This window comes from Dermacentor andersoni, chromosome 1, assembly GCF_023375885.2.
Source record: "Dermacentor andersoni chromosome 1, qqDerAnde1_hic_scaffold, whole genome shotgun sequence".
Classification (NCBI taxonomy): domain Eukaryota; kingdom Metazoa; phylum Arthropoda; class Arachnida; order Ixodida; family Ixodidae; genus Dermacentor; species Dermacentor andersoni.
Genome location: NC_092814.1, coordinates 49,259,849 through 49,276,773, shown reverse-complemented (window position 1 = coordinate 49,276,773; position 16,925 = coordinate 49,259,849). Strand labels below are relative to the sequence as shown.

General features: G+C 53.0%; 1 protein-coding gene across 3 annotated transcripts in view; it reads left to right on the top strand.

Annotated features, from left to right (window-relative positions):
* The window catches only part of LOC126545544 (uncharacterized), a 93,012-nt gene that overhangs the window by 56,341 nt on the left and 19,746 nt on the right, over positions 1 to 16,925 (top strand). For all 3 annotated transcript variants that reach the window (XM_050193462.3, XM_055061452.2, XM_055061451.2), the window contains exons 2-3: positions 14,206 to 14,295; positions 14,621 to 15,208. In XM_050193462.3, the coding sequence (XP_050049419.1) occupies positions 14,227 to 14,295; positions 14,621 to 15,208 (657 nt within the window). In that variant the 5' untranslated portion in view covers positions 14,206 to 14,226. The remainder of the gene's footprint in view (positions 1 to 14,205; positions 14,296 to 14,620; positions 15,209 to 16,925) is intronic.

Sequence of the window (16,925 nt, the reverse complement as noted above, 5' to 3'; positions counted from 1 at the left end):
GCCGATAAAATCTCGCACTGGGCAACTTGATTGCCTGCCACTAGGGGCACGTATGCTCTACGACGGCCGGAGCCAGTCCGACGCCCCGGGGAAGGGCATCTCTCGAATTTGACAGTGCATGATGGCTGTACTTCATCCAGGTTTCGTGGCGTGTGTCGCTAGTATCACCATAAAGTTTTCGTTGTCCGAAGTCAAGAAAGAAAGCCTTAATTATACCTACCCAGGATTCGATACCGAGTTCGCGAAGTGTGAGCCGTCGTGCCGTAGCATGCAGTCGTCGTCATACCGTTGGGTGCCACCCAGAATAGCTGAAGCAGCTGTCTGTTTTTGGGTGGCACTAAAGGCTTTTGTTTGAGCGGTCTTCTAACAGTCTCCTTCTGGCACACTCACGGCTGAAGAGAGCGAGAAAAAAAAATTAAATCATGGGGTTTTACGTGCCAAAACCACTGTCTCATTATGAGGCGCGCCGTAGTGGAGGACCCCGGAAATTTCGACCACCTGGGGTTCTTTAACGTGCACCTAAATCTAAGCACACGGGTGTTTTCGCATTTCGCCCCCATCGAAATGCGGCCGCCGTGGCCGGGATTGGATCCCGCGACCGGAGAGAGCGAGAAGGGCGAGGCAGGTGGTTAACCAAACAGAACTCAGCCCGGTTGGCTACCCTACACTGCAAAAAAAAAAAAAAAAAAAAAAAAAAAGAAGAGAACAAGACAAGCCGTGACTTTCAAGTGGTATGGTTCATTGCTAAGACGTCATATGTCATATGTCATAAATAACAAAGCGAAATGCTATGTAACAAAAGAAAACACTCGCTATTAGGCCAAGGATCATTTCCGTGCTGTCCGAAACCATTTATTCGTCACGTGGTGCGATGATCGGCTTGCTGACGCATTCGCCACCTTCCCACGCCAGCTGCGCAGCATCTATGGTTATGCGTGTGCGGTCGCCCCGGAGTCCTTTAATGAGGCTCGTGCGCTCAAACTACGGTGTGCAGCCGCATGCGCCATTAAAGCGCTGAGTTTTTTTCCTTTTTTGCCATTTCGCATACTGCTGCTGTGCTCGCGGAGAGGCGGTCGTTTAGACACCACCTCGTCTGACGCAGCTCTTTGTTTTTGTTTGTGCGTTAGCAATGGACCGCGCCAGTCGGAAGTCAGTAGTGCTTGTCCTTGCTACAACAATGACAGAAATGAATGTTTCTGGCATCCAGGTTCCACTTCCCGTTGCCAGAGTCGACATTGTCGCTACTCCCTGCATCGTCGAAGCGCAGGGTCTCCATTATGGCTGTGCCCGCGACATTCTAAACCTTAGAGGAACGCGCATATTTTGTTTCTGCGGCAGGTGTCGACCCGTGCGGCAGAGCTAGTGTGCTGATGTCGCGGAGCAGACCGGACTGAGGAAGAACGTGAATTTTCGTTTTTTTCCCCCTTATTCGAAAAGTTGAAGTGAAACATACAGGCAAAGAATGAGAGATACAGAGAGGAGAAAAAAGGAAAACAAGTGGCGATTGCGCCGACCACGAAGAAAACGCGAGGTTCAGACTCTCTCGAGATTTCAAACCAGCCCCGTTAACCGAGACGACACCCGGCGCCGCTTCAGCGCTCGGCGGGCACCAACCGCGCATACCAACGCCGCTCCTCCTTTGTCGGCTAGCCTTCCCCTCCTTGGCGCGCGGAGAGTGCGGGGTTTTGAATTAAGGACTGCAGTTGGGGCTAGCTGGAAAAGGTATACAGTCTGAAATCAGCTCTCTGCATAGTTTCACGAAGACGACGACACGACAGTCCCTCATCACATACACACACACACACTATGCTACACTGAGCGCTTATATAGTACCTGTTTAATGAACGGCGCGGTGACATGATGCAGGAATCTCAAGCACGCGACCCGCGGAACCCTTGTGCAGGCCCGGGCTGGTTTCTCGAGCTTTGAACCCACTCTCTAATTCGAATGAGCTTTGGGTGCACGCATTCTCTAGGAAATGCCACTGCGGCCGCTGGAACCCTGTGCTGTGTATACGTGGCCGGAACCTGACTGAGTATGCGAGGACAAGTATGCGAGAACAATGCATTTTCCGCGCAGAAAGGCGCTGTCTGTAACGCACATCCTCCTCGGATTTAAATCGTTATTCAATAACCGGTGGCAGGGTGCGAATAATAATAATAATAATAATAATAATAATAATAATAATAATAATAATAATAATAATAATAATAATAATAATAATAATAATTCCTTCATAATATTAAAAATTTGACTATGGGAGTTGCTAAGAATGTCACACGGCTACGCGCGCTGTGATGCAAGCTGCGTTATCGTCAAGGACCTATAGGTGCACATTTATGGCCGTAAGAAAAGTTAGTAAACATGTGGAAGAGTCATCTTTGTACAGTACCTTCCGACGATGTTGCGACTTTCTTGGTGGAGCGAGAAGGTTGTTTAGAGAGATTGCAAGACATTGTGGATATAATTTCATGCTGATCTGTGCTGCAAATTTGAGCTCAAGCGCGTTACACCATTTGCACCGGTTAACAAGACGCATGCCAAAGCGAAATGTAAACGCGGCTGTACATGTTGATGAATGAGCACGTGTGCTTTTTTTTCCCGTGCTTTGTTGCACAGCAGTGTATCTCCAACGACAACGGCGAAAGAGACGTGTAAATTTCCAGACGTGTAAATTTGCACTGGTAATATGCGGGCACACCGTAGCCACGCCACGCGCTGGCTTGTAGAGCGAGGCCCTGCAACAGCGACATTGACCCCCCCCCCTCAGACTTATAGCCCGTGCGTTCCTTAGAGCTTCGTACCCCGAAAAAAGAAATAAGGAAACCCATCTCGCCAGGACAGTAAAAAATATCGTATACACTAACGAAATGTTTCACATATGCACTTGCTTGTCTGCGTGCGCTTTTTACATATGCGGTTCGACACTCGAAATGACGCTTTTATTATTATTTTTACCCTCGTTAGCTTTTACGTCCGAAAACAATCGGTCCTGACACACTTGGTGCTACACCCGAATCACATTAAACGTGCGGCGGAAACACTCACGGAGCCGAAAATTAATCCGCGCTCATTGGCATTTCAGTGCGGCCCGAGAGATTTGGGAGAGGCCGCCAGCGGCGTGAAAGACGGGCCCACGCGCTGGTCCTCGAAGGAAGGGTCCTCCTCTTCGGCGGCGATCGGAGCCCCGGCGAGAGTCGCCAGCCGTAGCATAGCTGTGCGTTCGCATGTAGCTCGCCAGCGGCAGCGGTTGGCGACGTCGGGACGGCATAGTGGCGGCCCGGTCCGAGATGCGCGCTATCAGTTTCGCGCGCGCGGCCGATCTTTGCCGGGTTTTGACCCTGGCTGGCGCGGAGACCAGCGCTAAGACACACACAGGCGGCGCCCCTAATGGACGGCCGCTCCGTTGCCGGCCTCAAGGTTAGAGTGGCCGCCTCCTTGCCGGCCATTTCCGGCGCGCGCCCGGCGATTGTGTCCCCTGCGAATGCGGCGAAGGCCCGGCTGATTGCCCGCCTTGCGCCGCGGCGGCTTTTCTTTTCGCACCGTGACTCGATCGTCCGCGCGCTCCGCCGGACACTCGTCGTCTCGCACTCGGCTGCTTTCTGCTCCGCCGCGCCTCTTGACAGCGCGCGCAACTTTTCTTTCCCGGTTTCTTTTTGTTTGTTTCCTGGCGGGCACGAAAAGCGCCCCAGCGAATGCGCGTTTCTCGGGAAGGGCAAGAAAAGCGCCACGATATACTATGATACACCTGGCCGCGGTAAAATAACGTGGTGGTGTGTTGCTGCTGGCAGAAAGGAAGGGTTGCCTCCTCTGACGGCGCAGCAGAGTGAGCAGGGTCGCGCTTCGTGAGCACGGACTGCGGTCGCTTTTCTCGCTCCACGGATCTGCTGGAAGTGCGTCGCGTCGCCGGGGTGGCCACAGCAGCTTCCAGTTAAGGCGTGTACTCCACCAAAATGGCGGAAACGGTTTCATACGTCTCCTGCCGTGGTCTTGCAGATCCGACGACGTCGTCAGAAAAGTGTGCCCTGCCCTTTTAATTAAAAAAAAAAAGTGAAAGTTTGAAAGAATGCAGCACACACAAATATCCGTTCTTGGTGCCGCACCTGCAGGAGACGAGTTCTCAAAACTGCTCTAGTTTCTTCGTCGAGCTTTCCGTCATCTCGCGCTCGCATATGTAGATGTGGAACACAGCCAAATTTACTGAGGAATACAAAAGGAGCCACTTCCTCGATTCCGCATTTCAGTGCAGCCGGGCTTCGCGGCGCGATCCTTTCTTTGCTCATCGCGGAGGTGACGGAGGCGCGCCACACGCATGCGCTTTCTTTTCACGGGCTTCGTTCGTCGTGTGCTTGGCGTGCGTGCACTCGGGGGACGTATATCGCGATCTGCGTGCTCCACTTTCCAGTCAGCCGCGCGCAGCGTCAATCGCCACGGCGAATGTTGCCTCTCACAAGAGCGAGGTGTCGGCCGAGCCGCGGAGGTTTGTTGGCGTTGCTCGTCCGGCGCGCATAGCGCTCGACGCGAAAGGAGCGCCAGAGGAGGCGGTGCACGTGCGCATCGCGCAGGCAGCCTTGTCGGGACGTTGGCGGCGGGAAAGAGCGGTTGGCCGGGTTCGAGGAAGACACCCGCCGCAGCTCGAAGGAGACGCCGTGCATGGGGCGGCCTGTGTGGGTGTGCCGCCATTCCGATGCCACTGTTGCTCGCCGGGGCACAGATTTGTTGTTGTCTCGCACTTAGGGGTTCTGAATTCACTTCAGGGGCCTCTGAGAACGCGAAGGAGAGGGGGGGGGTCTGATTGGTCTACAGCCGCAGGAGCAGATCATGTTTCACAACACGACGAGAACAATTATAACATAGACAGCTTGCAAGATTTAACAGTAGAATTGGGTATAAAAAATTCGCTTGTAGATTGTACGAATTCATACCCCAGCTATGAGGGGTTGATTGAATTGTCCGTTTTTTTGTTGTTGTTGTTGAACAAATTCTACTTTGTTCTGAGGAGCCCCCTGTCGTGAGTGCGATGAAAAAACAGGAATGACTCAAACGACATTTTCTTTTCGCATTGCTTCACTGCTCTTTATCGTCGACATGCGCCTATTGCCCGCACACTGCGAATGCGGAGTCCCTAGCTTCCCATATATTGCTGAGAGCGCCGTAGAGTACGTTGAAACTCTTCGCGACTAGCTCTCTGCTTTTGTACTGCTACGTCTGTGAACCGTGGCTGTGCAGAGTATGGATTTCTCGCCGAACTACGCGGAGAGCGCTTTGTGAGACCTTTTTGATTGCGCATAAATTTACGGCACGGTTACTGCGTGCTTCTAAGATATCGGAGTCTAAACAAAGTAGTAGTATAATAATAATCAAAGGAAGAGAGAGAGAGGCCATAAAAAAAGTGAAGAAAAACACGAAGGAACTTGTCTTCATGCAAAGTCTTTCTGTTCCGGCGACTGCTTTCCGTAACTAGAGACGTGTAAATATTCATGACGACCGTGAAACTACGACCAAACAAGCGTTGTCTGTGTACCAGCACTGATTATAAAGGTTGGCGTCTTGTCTGTCTGCAGTGCTGCGCTATTTTTGTTTGCCAGCCTGCCAGTCAACCGAGCCCCTTTTCTTGATTTCTTGCAACGTATTTGTGACGAGGTATCTCGTGTAGGAAATTTGTACGACTTTCTTAAGGCTGCGTCAAAAACATTCCGGTCGCTTTACGGACGCCTTTCTGGTGTCACCAAGTTTACTGTGACGCTTGCGTACGCGCTTAATATTTTAACTCTGGAAGTTTTTTTCCCTGGAAAGCTACACAGAATGTTCCTACATTCTTTATTGTGCAGATTTCTGCACATGTTGTCCCTATACAGAAAGAAATAATCTGTGTACACGTTATCATGTTCGATCAAACTATTAGAGAAGAGAATGCGAGTTCCAAAAAAAAAAAAAAAAAAGCTTTTACTCAAAACGCACACGCACTTGTCTTGAGTATAAGTGATTAAATGCATGTGAAAAAAAAAAGTACATCTCGAAATGACATCTACGGGCGCGCAACCAGCGATAAAAGCAGACTATGGATCGTGGCCTGAACGAACAAGACTTGTCTTTGGCGATATTGGTGCAGAGCGGTGTGTAAGAGGAGTGTAGCGTACAAACAGAGACGTTGGGATTAATTTACCAAAGGGTTCAGCTAAAGGGGCTAACTTACTGTTGATTGATTGATTGATTGGGCTTAACTATGTCAAAGCAACAGCGGAACTACGAGGAGACGCCGCAGCGGATGGCTCCCGATTAATTTTGACTAACCGGACTTTAACGTCAACACAAAGCTCGGTACACCGAGCGGCCTTCATCGAAGCGCGGCCACCGCAGCCGGGATTCGGCCGTGCGCCCTCGTGTTTAGCAGCAGAACGTCGTAGCCGCTGAGACCAGGAGCCGGAGATGTGGTATCAGTCTCAACGCCTCGCTTCTCTTTCGGAACGCGAAACCACGCAGGCAACATTTTACAGCCCATATGACCGCTTGTGACGAACTAATGAACGCTTCATTGCGTGCGTGTCTGACCATACTGTGAAGTTCTCATCTTTCGGTTCCTCTTCCCCAGTGCAGGCTAGCCATTAACTAAGCTAAGCCTGGTTAACTTCCCGGCCTCTATGTCGCTCTCCACAGCCACTGCACTGTTTCTCGTGCACATGCATAGTGGCAGCGAGTTTTTCTGCTGTATGCAACAGGCTACGCGATTGGGCGGGATTTTCAGACAATCAAAACCGCAATCTTCACTAACTTTGGGTCTGCATTATTTAGCTGCGCTTCCAGAAATGAAGCGAGCTCGACGACCTCACGCGAGCGGAGAATCGGTGACGTGCCCTTCGTGCACCCCGATGATTGATTGACTCCTAGCCATCGGCGCGTGCGTCCGCGACATGAGCGCTCATTCGATTCGAGCGCGTGTCAGCTCAGCACTGGAGGGAATTCGAGCAGGTCGCGACGACGAGTCAATTGAACGGAAGCCTGAATGGAGGACGTCCGCGCGCCTGCGACGCCGTCGGGCTGGCAAAGTGCACTCCCCGGCTCGATGCATTGGCGGCACTGCTGGTACTGTGGGCAGCTGGGTCCGCATCAACTGCAGCGCAAACAGGATGCATGGGGTCGCGAACGTATGCTTTTCTGTCAAAAATACGTGGGCCACTGCGCGCGTGTCCAGCTGATACTTGCTGATGGCGTGGGGCCCTGTTGCGGCTCCTGTTTCTCCGAAGCCATAAGCGCCGACCACATGGACTGCTTCGCCGTTCGTTGTGCCAGCGCCACCCTCTGGTATCTGGAACGAGGCAGCTTAGAATGCTTGATTGCAAAGAAGGCGCCAAATAAAACAACAGACGAAGGAAGGAGACACGAGACACGTAGGCGCACTAACAACTCGCTAACCGTTGTTTTAACGCACTAACTGTTGTTTTATTTGGCGCCTTCTTTGTAATCATGCATAACCAACTCGCCCTTCAGCACGTGCTTAGAATGCTTTTTTGTTTGCTGTGAATATGTTTACACTAACCCGACAAAGTCGGCTCGTTTCGCCTTCTCCTGCCGAAATCTGTTCGTCGGGGGTTTTATGTCAACGCCGGAAAATCGTGCCGCGAGAACGTCGATGCGGGTTAAAACAAATTAAATTGTGGGGTTTTACGTGCCAGAACCACTTTCTGGTTATGAGGCACGCCGTAGTGGGGGACGGAAATGTGGACCACCTGGGGGTTCTTTAAGCAGGAGACACACGGTACGATTTGGCGTCCGACCCGACGTGCGGCGCTGCGTGCTCCGGCATACGACGATTCGGGACACGCGGTACGTGCATCCCGCCCACATCCACGGATGTGGGCGGGATGCACGCGCTGCAGCGCCCCAGCTTGTACGCTCAGAAGGCCACATCCACGTCGAGAAACACAATGTAACCAACTCTGCACAACACTGCTTCGCTTTACGCGAACACTGGCAATAAAGTTATACCCCTGCGAGTGACAGCACACTTCACGACGGCGCGTTGTCCACTGACGGCTCCGCTGACAGCCAGATAGGGCTGGTTGGCCTAGCTAGGCGGACACCGTGACCGACGGGGCTTGTGATGCAGCCCGAGCTCGTCGAAGAGCGATTATTTTTGCCAAACGATTGACACTGTGCACTTAGGTCGCCCGTAATTAAATACAGTTGGTTTACTCGACGCAGTCGTTGCGAAGGGCAAGCGAAGCGAGCAGACGGTCGGTGCGTGCTGTCGGCCTGCGAAATGCCCTCGCATCGCGGCTCCCGATCCCGCCAGTAGCTTAGTACTAGCGTACTAGGCGCTGCTTTGCAGAACAGGCACACGTTCGAGATAATTTTACGTAACTGTTAACTATTTTGTGTGGGAAACAAACTGCAGCCAGCAAGGAAAAAAAGTTACCGCGAGAAACCTGGAGAAACCAAAGAGAAACCGGCCCGCCTCTGTGGAAGGAACGTCAGAGAACTTCACATACCAGCCGCGCTGTCATTGGCTGCGGCCAAACGACGGTGCGGTTGCCGGACGCGTCGGACGACGAAAATCCTCTCGTATGGGCTGCAGAATAAGCGTAATTTCCCTCACCCAAGCCATGAAGAAGATGAAAATCTGCCCGATTTGTCGCACGCCGGACGTCCGATCCGGCGCTTCGCCACGGCAAAACAGCTCCATTCCGGCTGCCGTTCCCGCGAGTCGGACGCCGGATTAACGTGCACCTCGCGCTTAACGTGCACCTAAATCGAAGTACACGGGTGTTTTCGCATTTCTCCCTCATCGAAATGCGGCCGCTGTGGCCGGGATTCGATCCCGCGACCTCTTGCTTCGGGGCGGGTTGGGTCAATTTGCCTTCGAGGGGTGAATTCACTCGTTCGACCTGATCCAGCCCAACATCCGGCTCCACCCGTCAACGGTCAGTTCGTGTGAACGAATCTCGTGTGCATGGTTCACGTGGTGCCGTTGACGTCGGACACTGGAAAGCGTTGGGTGAGATGGTGCAGTAAACAATGCCAAATGATGACCGTGTTTGTGGCGGTGATGGACTAAGTGAAGGCAGCATCGGAAAGTTAGATACTGAGAAGCGATTCATCAGCTGAATAACGACGCCGAACTACGTGACGCCATATTGTTGCGTGAAGTGCTCCGTCTGATAGCGAGCAGGGCCCCCCTTTTTACACTCAATCCGTGGAGTTGTCAGGAGGATTGCGCTGTTTTCAATACACGATCTCTCATTAACTTGGTCACAACTATTCCGAAGCGGCAGGAGCCGCGCGAGTCTCATTGTGCACGCGCTAGAAGTGGCGTTTGTAACCATGACCAAGACTGCCACCGCAAGCGTTTCACCTGCGGCGTCGAAGATTACTGTCGGTTTCGGAAGGAGAGCGGAAGTGCGTCGTAGACATTGCGCCGACATTATAGTGCCCTTAAGAAATCCGCGCTCGTTCGCTTTCGCGAAGCACCGTTAGGCACTTTATATATTTTGGCTTTTCTGTTGACGCCCGCGTTTTTCTGTGCGTCGGCGTCAAACCCCGCGCACGCTGTTGTTCACGGCACTCTTCGCGCGCAGTAGAGGTCATAACTGACCTTGCAAATGGGCAGGTTTTGTCTGTAAGTGAACCTGCTGGCGCCGAGGGCCTCTTGTGGACACCGGAAAACATTAAATATTTCAGCGAAATGCATCGAGAAAACCGAGAAAAGGAAAGCTGCTTGCAGAAATTTCGTTTTCCTACTTTTGAATCTTTATAAAAGGAGCGGAAGGAACAAGTGAAAGTGACTTTACAGGCACTGCGCCGCATGGTACAGTAATGAATAAGAAAAGGAAACTGAGTGTATGCCGGCCGCTAAGAGAAACGAAAGAACTTGAGAAAGCTACAAGGGGTTGGGGCGCTCGCTTGCGAAATGAACAGAGAACAGCGTGGACTTGGCGTGTGTACAAGTCTCTCGGGAACCGGCTGGTTCCGGTGGATGTGCTCGGCGGTGCTTCTCGCCGAGTGGCAAGTCAGGTCGTTGCATCTCCCCTCGCGCGCGAAACCACTCCCCGCGGAGCTGACTGTCGTCGTCCCTTCCTGCACTCCACCGGTTTCGTTTCTCGGGAGCACTGCGCGTATAAGTGTGTCGCTGAAATGGCATCTCGGCGACCAACTGCAGAGATAGCATGCGACGACGCGACACCCTGTACTCCCGTTCCGTTTCACCGCAGCCACTATAGAAAGACGGAAATAAAGGAAGGAAGGAAGGAAGGAAGGAAGGAAGGGAGAGAGGGAGTGAGGATCGCCTTAATGAGCGACACAGCGCTACGAGCCGCATGTAGATTGCGGAACGACTTTATTAAGTATACATCGGTAGGCGCCATAGTAAAACTTAGCGCGCTTTTTGGGTCAGTTGCAACGTTTGTAGCCAAAACAGCGCATTGGCGCATCTTCCAGCTACGCCGAAATGACCAGCAGTCTCACGGCATGCACTCACAAAACCTGTCCTACATATGAGCCGCCCGCATCTGCATGGCCATTACCGCTCGCCAATCATTATCGTGAGTGGAGAGCGCCCGAAGACCGCCCAATGAGAAAGCACTCGTAAAACTACTCTGAAAACGGTCCAACCCACGCAAAGAACATTCATAGGACCGAAGTCGTTACAATCATAGATGGGTTTTAACGAAGAAAGAAAATATCAAGGAGAAATAGGCAAAATGATAGTCTGCAACGGATGTAGTATAACCTGAGGTCAAGCGGGCTAGGTGGCTGTGAATGTTGTCGCCCCGCTTCAAAAAGTAGGGCAATAAAAACCATCATTATCACCGGAAGAAGGACCATTCTGTTCTAAGGCGGGGCGATCGGCTGACATTTTGGTAACACAGGAAGAGTAAGGGTGGCTGAATACTCAACGTGCCACAAGGTCTATGTGTGTGATACTTCAGCTATAAACGAAAACGTAGTTTGGTCAACTTTAAGCACCTCCATTGTGCTTGTCATACTAAGCAGAGGACAACACGACTCTCTCTCCGTTTTCCTTCTTTCTAAGCAGAAATAGCACCCAACGCAGATCCAAGTACGTAAGGAGGGGCTGTACTTCAGCACCACCAAGAATGGCCAGCGCGTTCGTGACACACGTGGCACATATGTACGGTCGCAGCAGCTTTCGGTACTAGAAGGAAGAGTTGAGAGCATGGGAGTGAACAGTTGTGACCTTCCCTTTTCGGTAAATCTCACTCAAGCGTGAGAGTAAATATGCCTTAATTCATCCAGTGCAAATATAAGAGCCATTTTTGAAATCGCGGCCGTTCCTTGCGGATGTCGCTTGCATAGATTAGAGAAGAGGGGCTACGGCTTTGTACCCGCGTCGCGATGAAACGAGCAGCCATCTCGCTCTATCCTTTAAATTCTTTTAATCGTAATTCGTAACCTATATCCAGGCTTGTCCAGGTGTAGACCACCAAGAGAGATAAGATAAAAAAAAAGCATTCTTAGTTTATTGTCGGCATCGGAACAAGTAGCGTGGAACACGTGTTGACGAGTGCGGCGGAATACGCCGTGGCGCCGCACGGTTTCCCGTCTCCTTGCCACCCTTGTAGTCTTCAAATGCGACCGCAGCAGCTTGGAAGAATCGACCACACGACCTTGTGGGGCCACACGACTATGGGCGCGCGCGAGTGCAGGCGAGGAAGCGGTGCCGCAGAGACGACAGCCTTTCCCCTCGCTGATGGAGATTTCCTGTGGTGGAACAGAAGGGGGCGCAGAGCAGCCAACGTGTCTCGTCCCACTCTGCCAGTGCTCGCGAGTGCGAGCTTCTTGCTGCATACTTCTTGAGGCTTCGCGAAGCCAGGAGTCCGTCGTTTCGGACGCAGTCTGTGCAGTCCAACTGGGCGATTGGTTGTTGCGCTGCAGAAACGAGTTGGAACAAGCACCGCGGTCGAGAGATTCGTTTTAATTTTTCCCGGCTCTAGTTCTTCAGCGCGCATTGAAATCTTTGCACACGAGCGTTTTAGCATTAGACATCCACTAATGCGAATGCCGAGGTCGAGAACCCGTTCCTCCGGCGAGCGTCGGCGTCGTACTGCGGCGTCCTCGTAACCGTGCGAACGACCACAGCGAAGGATGAGAGCCAACGCGGAACGCGGATGAAAGACGGCGATAGCGAAGAGAGCACGAGGAGGAACGCGGAGGAGGAGGGGGCAGCGGAACAATGAGGCGGAAAGTGGAGGAGGAGGATATGACGACAGCGTGAGAAGAAAAGCGTAAAGTGTACTCTAGGTATGGCGAAAACGTAGGAAGAAAAGCGTAGTGCCGCGCAAGACGGGCTTTGCGGAAACGATGGCTACGAGATGGCGCCAAAGTAGCGTGCGTTGTCTGTTTACCGATGGCATGCCGCGAACGCGTCCACTAATACCATATATGGAAATGGAGCGCTGCATGAGCGTAGGTCTGTCTACTCTGTCGGCGGCTGTTGTGAAGCGCGCCCACGCGTCATCCACGCGCTGCCTCTCGCGATCTCCCGATTAGCGAGGCAGTCGCGCCACACTTCGCTCCGTTTACAACGTGCCGCACGAGACAGATTGTGCGCGCCAGCCAATATATCGCGAAATGAAAACACGTATATAACTGCGCTGAAATTTCGCATTAGGGAGTGTCGTAATCGTCGGTGAATTTCTTTCCGTTCAACTATTGCCCCTGTTTGCGACATTTCCTTTTAATGTTGCTAGCCCTGCCATATTTGTCAACTGATGTTTCTACAGCAGCAGGCAGTGTGTTATGCGGATTCCCGACTTGAATTACCATTTAAATTTGGGTCGACTGTGAAACGTAATTTACACAATTATTTGGTCACGCTCTACCTTTTCCCGTCGCACGAAGAAACTGGCCTCAATGGCTTCATTTTCGATTTGGTCTTTCTTTTTTTTTTTGCACCGTATGTCTGCCGGGTCTTCTATTCCGCGATCCTCCGTGCATCATCCGTGCATCCTCGATATGCGCTTGGCTCTCCGGCGCCGTCTTTTTTACCCGCTTTACGTCGGGCCAAGTGAGTGGCGTCAATGCGCTTGTGGCGTCATATGCCCCACTAATGTGCCCGAGGTCAACCAGACGACGGCCCGGTGACGTGCATCTGCAACCGCTCTCGATCATTTGGCCGCTCACACTGCACGCGTGCATCCGAGTGGGAGATGAAGAAAGCCAGGGACAGTGCGTACTGCCTCCGACACGCAGCAGCAGCGAGCACTTGCGATTGCTGCGAGGCATTTTCGCAACGAGCGCGATGAAATCTGGAGGTCGGGCGAACGCTGATCTGGCGAGCCTCTCCGTGATTTGCATGGCCTCCGTAGACGCGCGGGCAAGGCGACGCCCGCCAACCGAGGGGCCGCCATTGTTGCCGCGCAGCTTTCTGCTAGTGGAAGCCAGGCGTGGCTCCCCGCTACTGCCGTCGAGTTCGTCAGTCTGACAAAATGGCGGTAGCGGTCTGATCACGCTTGTGCCAGCAGTGTGATTCGGCCGAGACCTCCATTTATTTGCACTGATGCCCCCGGCGACTGCACTCGAGTTAGAAGAGGGGTCTGTTCTGTGGTGTCCCAGTATGATTAAAGTTGGTTACACGGCGACGCTCTGGACGCACGTGCTGTACGAGCGGGATGCCCATTGTTCAACGCCGAGAGCTGGGTGCGAGAAGGTCCTGTCGCGCGCAGCTTCGCGCTGCCACCGCCGAGGACCCGCGCGTCGCCGATGCGCGTTTTCGAAGCGATTCTCGGCAGCCAGTCATTAGCCGCCGCGCGGGGATGACCGCACGCGCAGGTGCCGCGCCCGACCCAGTCAGCAAAAGCAACCGCGGAACTGGTCGGGATTTCTCCTTCGCCGGAGGGACAACCCGGGGCGGTTACTGTTGTCGGCCGCCGCCAGACTAGGAAGTGGCCGCCGCACATGACGAGCAGTGCCAGCGGGAAGGGGGGTGAAGCGCCGGCCAGGAGTTTCCGGCGGGTAGCAGCTGCCCTTTGGCCTTGGAGCGACGTCTGCCGGAGAACTCGAAGAACGAGTTTGGCGGTGGCGAAAGTGCAGCAGCTAGGAAAATATGGGGCGCGTCTGGCAGCGACATGCCGTCTCCGCGGCCCGCTTTGTTGTTGCGATCGAGCCGCCGCAGCGAGCCGCTGCTACTCACCATGTGGCTCCGAGCACCGCTGCCGACTGTGGTGATGACCCCTTGCTCCATTCCAGGGCACCCCCTTCTCGTGGTCCATGGACACTGACGACATGACGGCCTCGCCGCCTCGCCTACCTCCCGTCAGCGGAGTGCTGGTCACCGCAGTGAGTACACTTCCAGTCCGACTGTTGTCGCATGCAGTACTGCGCAGAGTGAAGCTATAGAATTATTACGTCCCTAATACGTGCTCCTGGTGCGGCAGGCGATCGGGAACGCGAAACCGCAGTGCAGATGAAGCTCTTAAACATTAAGAAGCCAGTGTGACACGTGCCGCAGCACTGGCGCGTTCATGTAGACATTGTTGTCTGTGCGCAAGGAATAATCCTCAGCGATGGCAATAACGCGCGTGAAGTCGCTGTTGGACATTGAGGCATCACGGGTGCCAGCGCGCACGAGAGGCTTTTGCGACAACTGCTGTGACACGCGCAGAACCCGGCGGTGGTGCGGCCGGTGGCCTTCCGGGCGGTGCGCTGGGGCCACGGGGCGGACGTCGACGACGGATGCTCGAGCAGTGGTTCGGTGTTCAACTTGCACGACGAGCGGCTACTGCAGGCGCCTGAGCGCCGGCCCTCGGGTCATCACTCGGCGCCGCTGCTGGAGAGGCAGCCGCGGTCGGCAGCCGTGAGCACGCGCACCGCCTTCCACCCAGCCCGCTGCAAGGTGCCCTTCCACCAGTCGATGCCGCACTTCGACTGCAAGGAGGCCCGTGCGGCGTCACGTTCCTCAAGTGGCGGCGGCTCGGCCATGCTGGACGTGCTCGACTCGGGCCACAGCTCGGCCGCCCTGCTGGCCGAAGAGGAGGCGCCCTCGCCGAGCGACTCGGGCGTGGCTGAGCTGGAAGCTCAGCTGCGCGAGAAGGACGCGGAAATCGCGCACCTGCGCCAGACTCTGGAGCGCAACGAGCAGGCCATCATCCAGGTCTACGAGGAGAAGGAGCAGCTCTGGCACAGGCGCCTCGATGACCTGCGTGACCACTACGAGCAGCAACTGCAGAGGCACGACGTGGCCGCCGCGCGGGTGAGTGCCCCATTGATTTTTTTTTTTTCACGCTGTCGTCACGGCCAGACAGACGGTTCCCTCTGGGGCAAATATGGTTGGGTGGAACACCTCATGGCTCGATATCGCAACGAACGCAGTGCGTATGGTATGTATATAGATGCGAAAGCTTACGCGCTAGAGCGCGTCTTTGCACTAACAAAGCAGGGGTCCTCGTTGATATAAAGTGTCGAAAGCGCAGAACACAGAGAACTCGCTCTCAACACATGCTTGGTCTATCGTTACCTTTCAAGGCCGTATGTTGATCACAGTATGTGAAAACCAGTAGGTACAAAGTAAGAACAGCAGGATGAAGTAAAGCTTGTGCATTATAGCCAGGTTTTTCAGACAAAAGATAGTAGGGCCTTAGGTGCGATAACCACGATATTAGATGCACGCCGTAGGGGAGGGCTCCGAATTCATTTTGACCACCTGGGCCACCTAAATCTAAGTACACGAGCGTTGTAGCGGTTCGCTCTCATCGAAATGCGACCGCCGCGGCCGGGTTCGAATCCGCGATCTCGAGCTAAGCAGCGAAAGTTTTTCTTTCTTCTTTTTTTCACTTCAGGCAACGAAACGACAAAATCCTGAACTCGAAAGGATGAGTTACAAGGTAATAGTACTGAGAAACGTTGTAGGCACACAGGAGTCCGCAACTAATAAAGTGACACGAGCGCAGCCATACTGTCACATAACTACTATCGTTGGATGCGCACGCTTCACTGGCCTTGAAATGCATGGTAAAGCCGTGCATTGGTGCATAACTTCGCAAGGCGTGTAAATTGGTTTCGGATCTCGTTGATCGAATCTCGTTGAAATATGGATCTTACGGGGACCTACAGACCACTTGCCGTTTGTGCGTTCGAAGACAACGTGATCGACACCGTATTATACGTGCAGCAAAAATTCCTTTTTCTGTAAAGCATATAGCTACTTGGATCTCGTCACGCATCCCCCTGTACGCTGGTTGGCACGTTACGGATAAACGTTGCACAGGCGAATGTACTGCGTATTATAATAGCGCAACACAATATTCGGTGGGTATATAAAGAAGCAAAGATACAACAAACAATGGCAGGCTTCGGTGGGGCATTCATGAAATATATTTACTAAGCGCAAATTCATGCGGTACAAATAGAGACACATACACTACAACCATACATTTGCTCCAGTAACACGTTTTAGCACGTAATACGTAGTAACACGTAAACACGACGTTTAGGACATCTAGCAACCAACTGTCTAACATTACTTGCATACTTTGTATCGCTGTTTTCCACCACCATTGTGCGTTAATTGCAATGGTCGTCACTGGACATGTCATGTCAGTTGCAGTTCTCCCTCAGTATTTGCTCTAGCGGTCAGACGTCCATCTTCAGTGAGCTAGGTAATCATGGTGTCGCGACTAGTCCTTGTTCCCAAGCAACCTCCTCTTCCTCCCACACATTCGAGACTCTCGAAGTTTTTTTTTCTTCTCTCCTGCGTGGGTTTGTTTGGCCGACACCATCTGCGCCTTTTCCACAGCACACCGTTACAGTTATTTGATTTTGTGCAAGGATTCGTGCAGCTAATTTGTAAACGTGTATGTAGGTGTTCACTGGGCCGGCGCCCGCGTGGAAAGGGAACAAATGCCGACATAACTATGCCCAGTGTTTGTCTTGTGTTTGCGCCGTCTACCGTATTGTCAACAAGCAAGCCC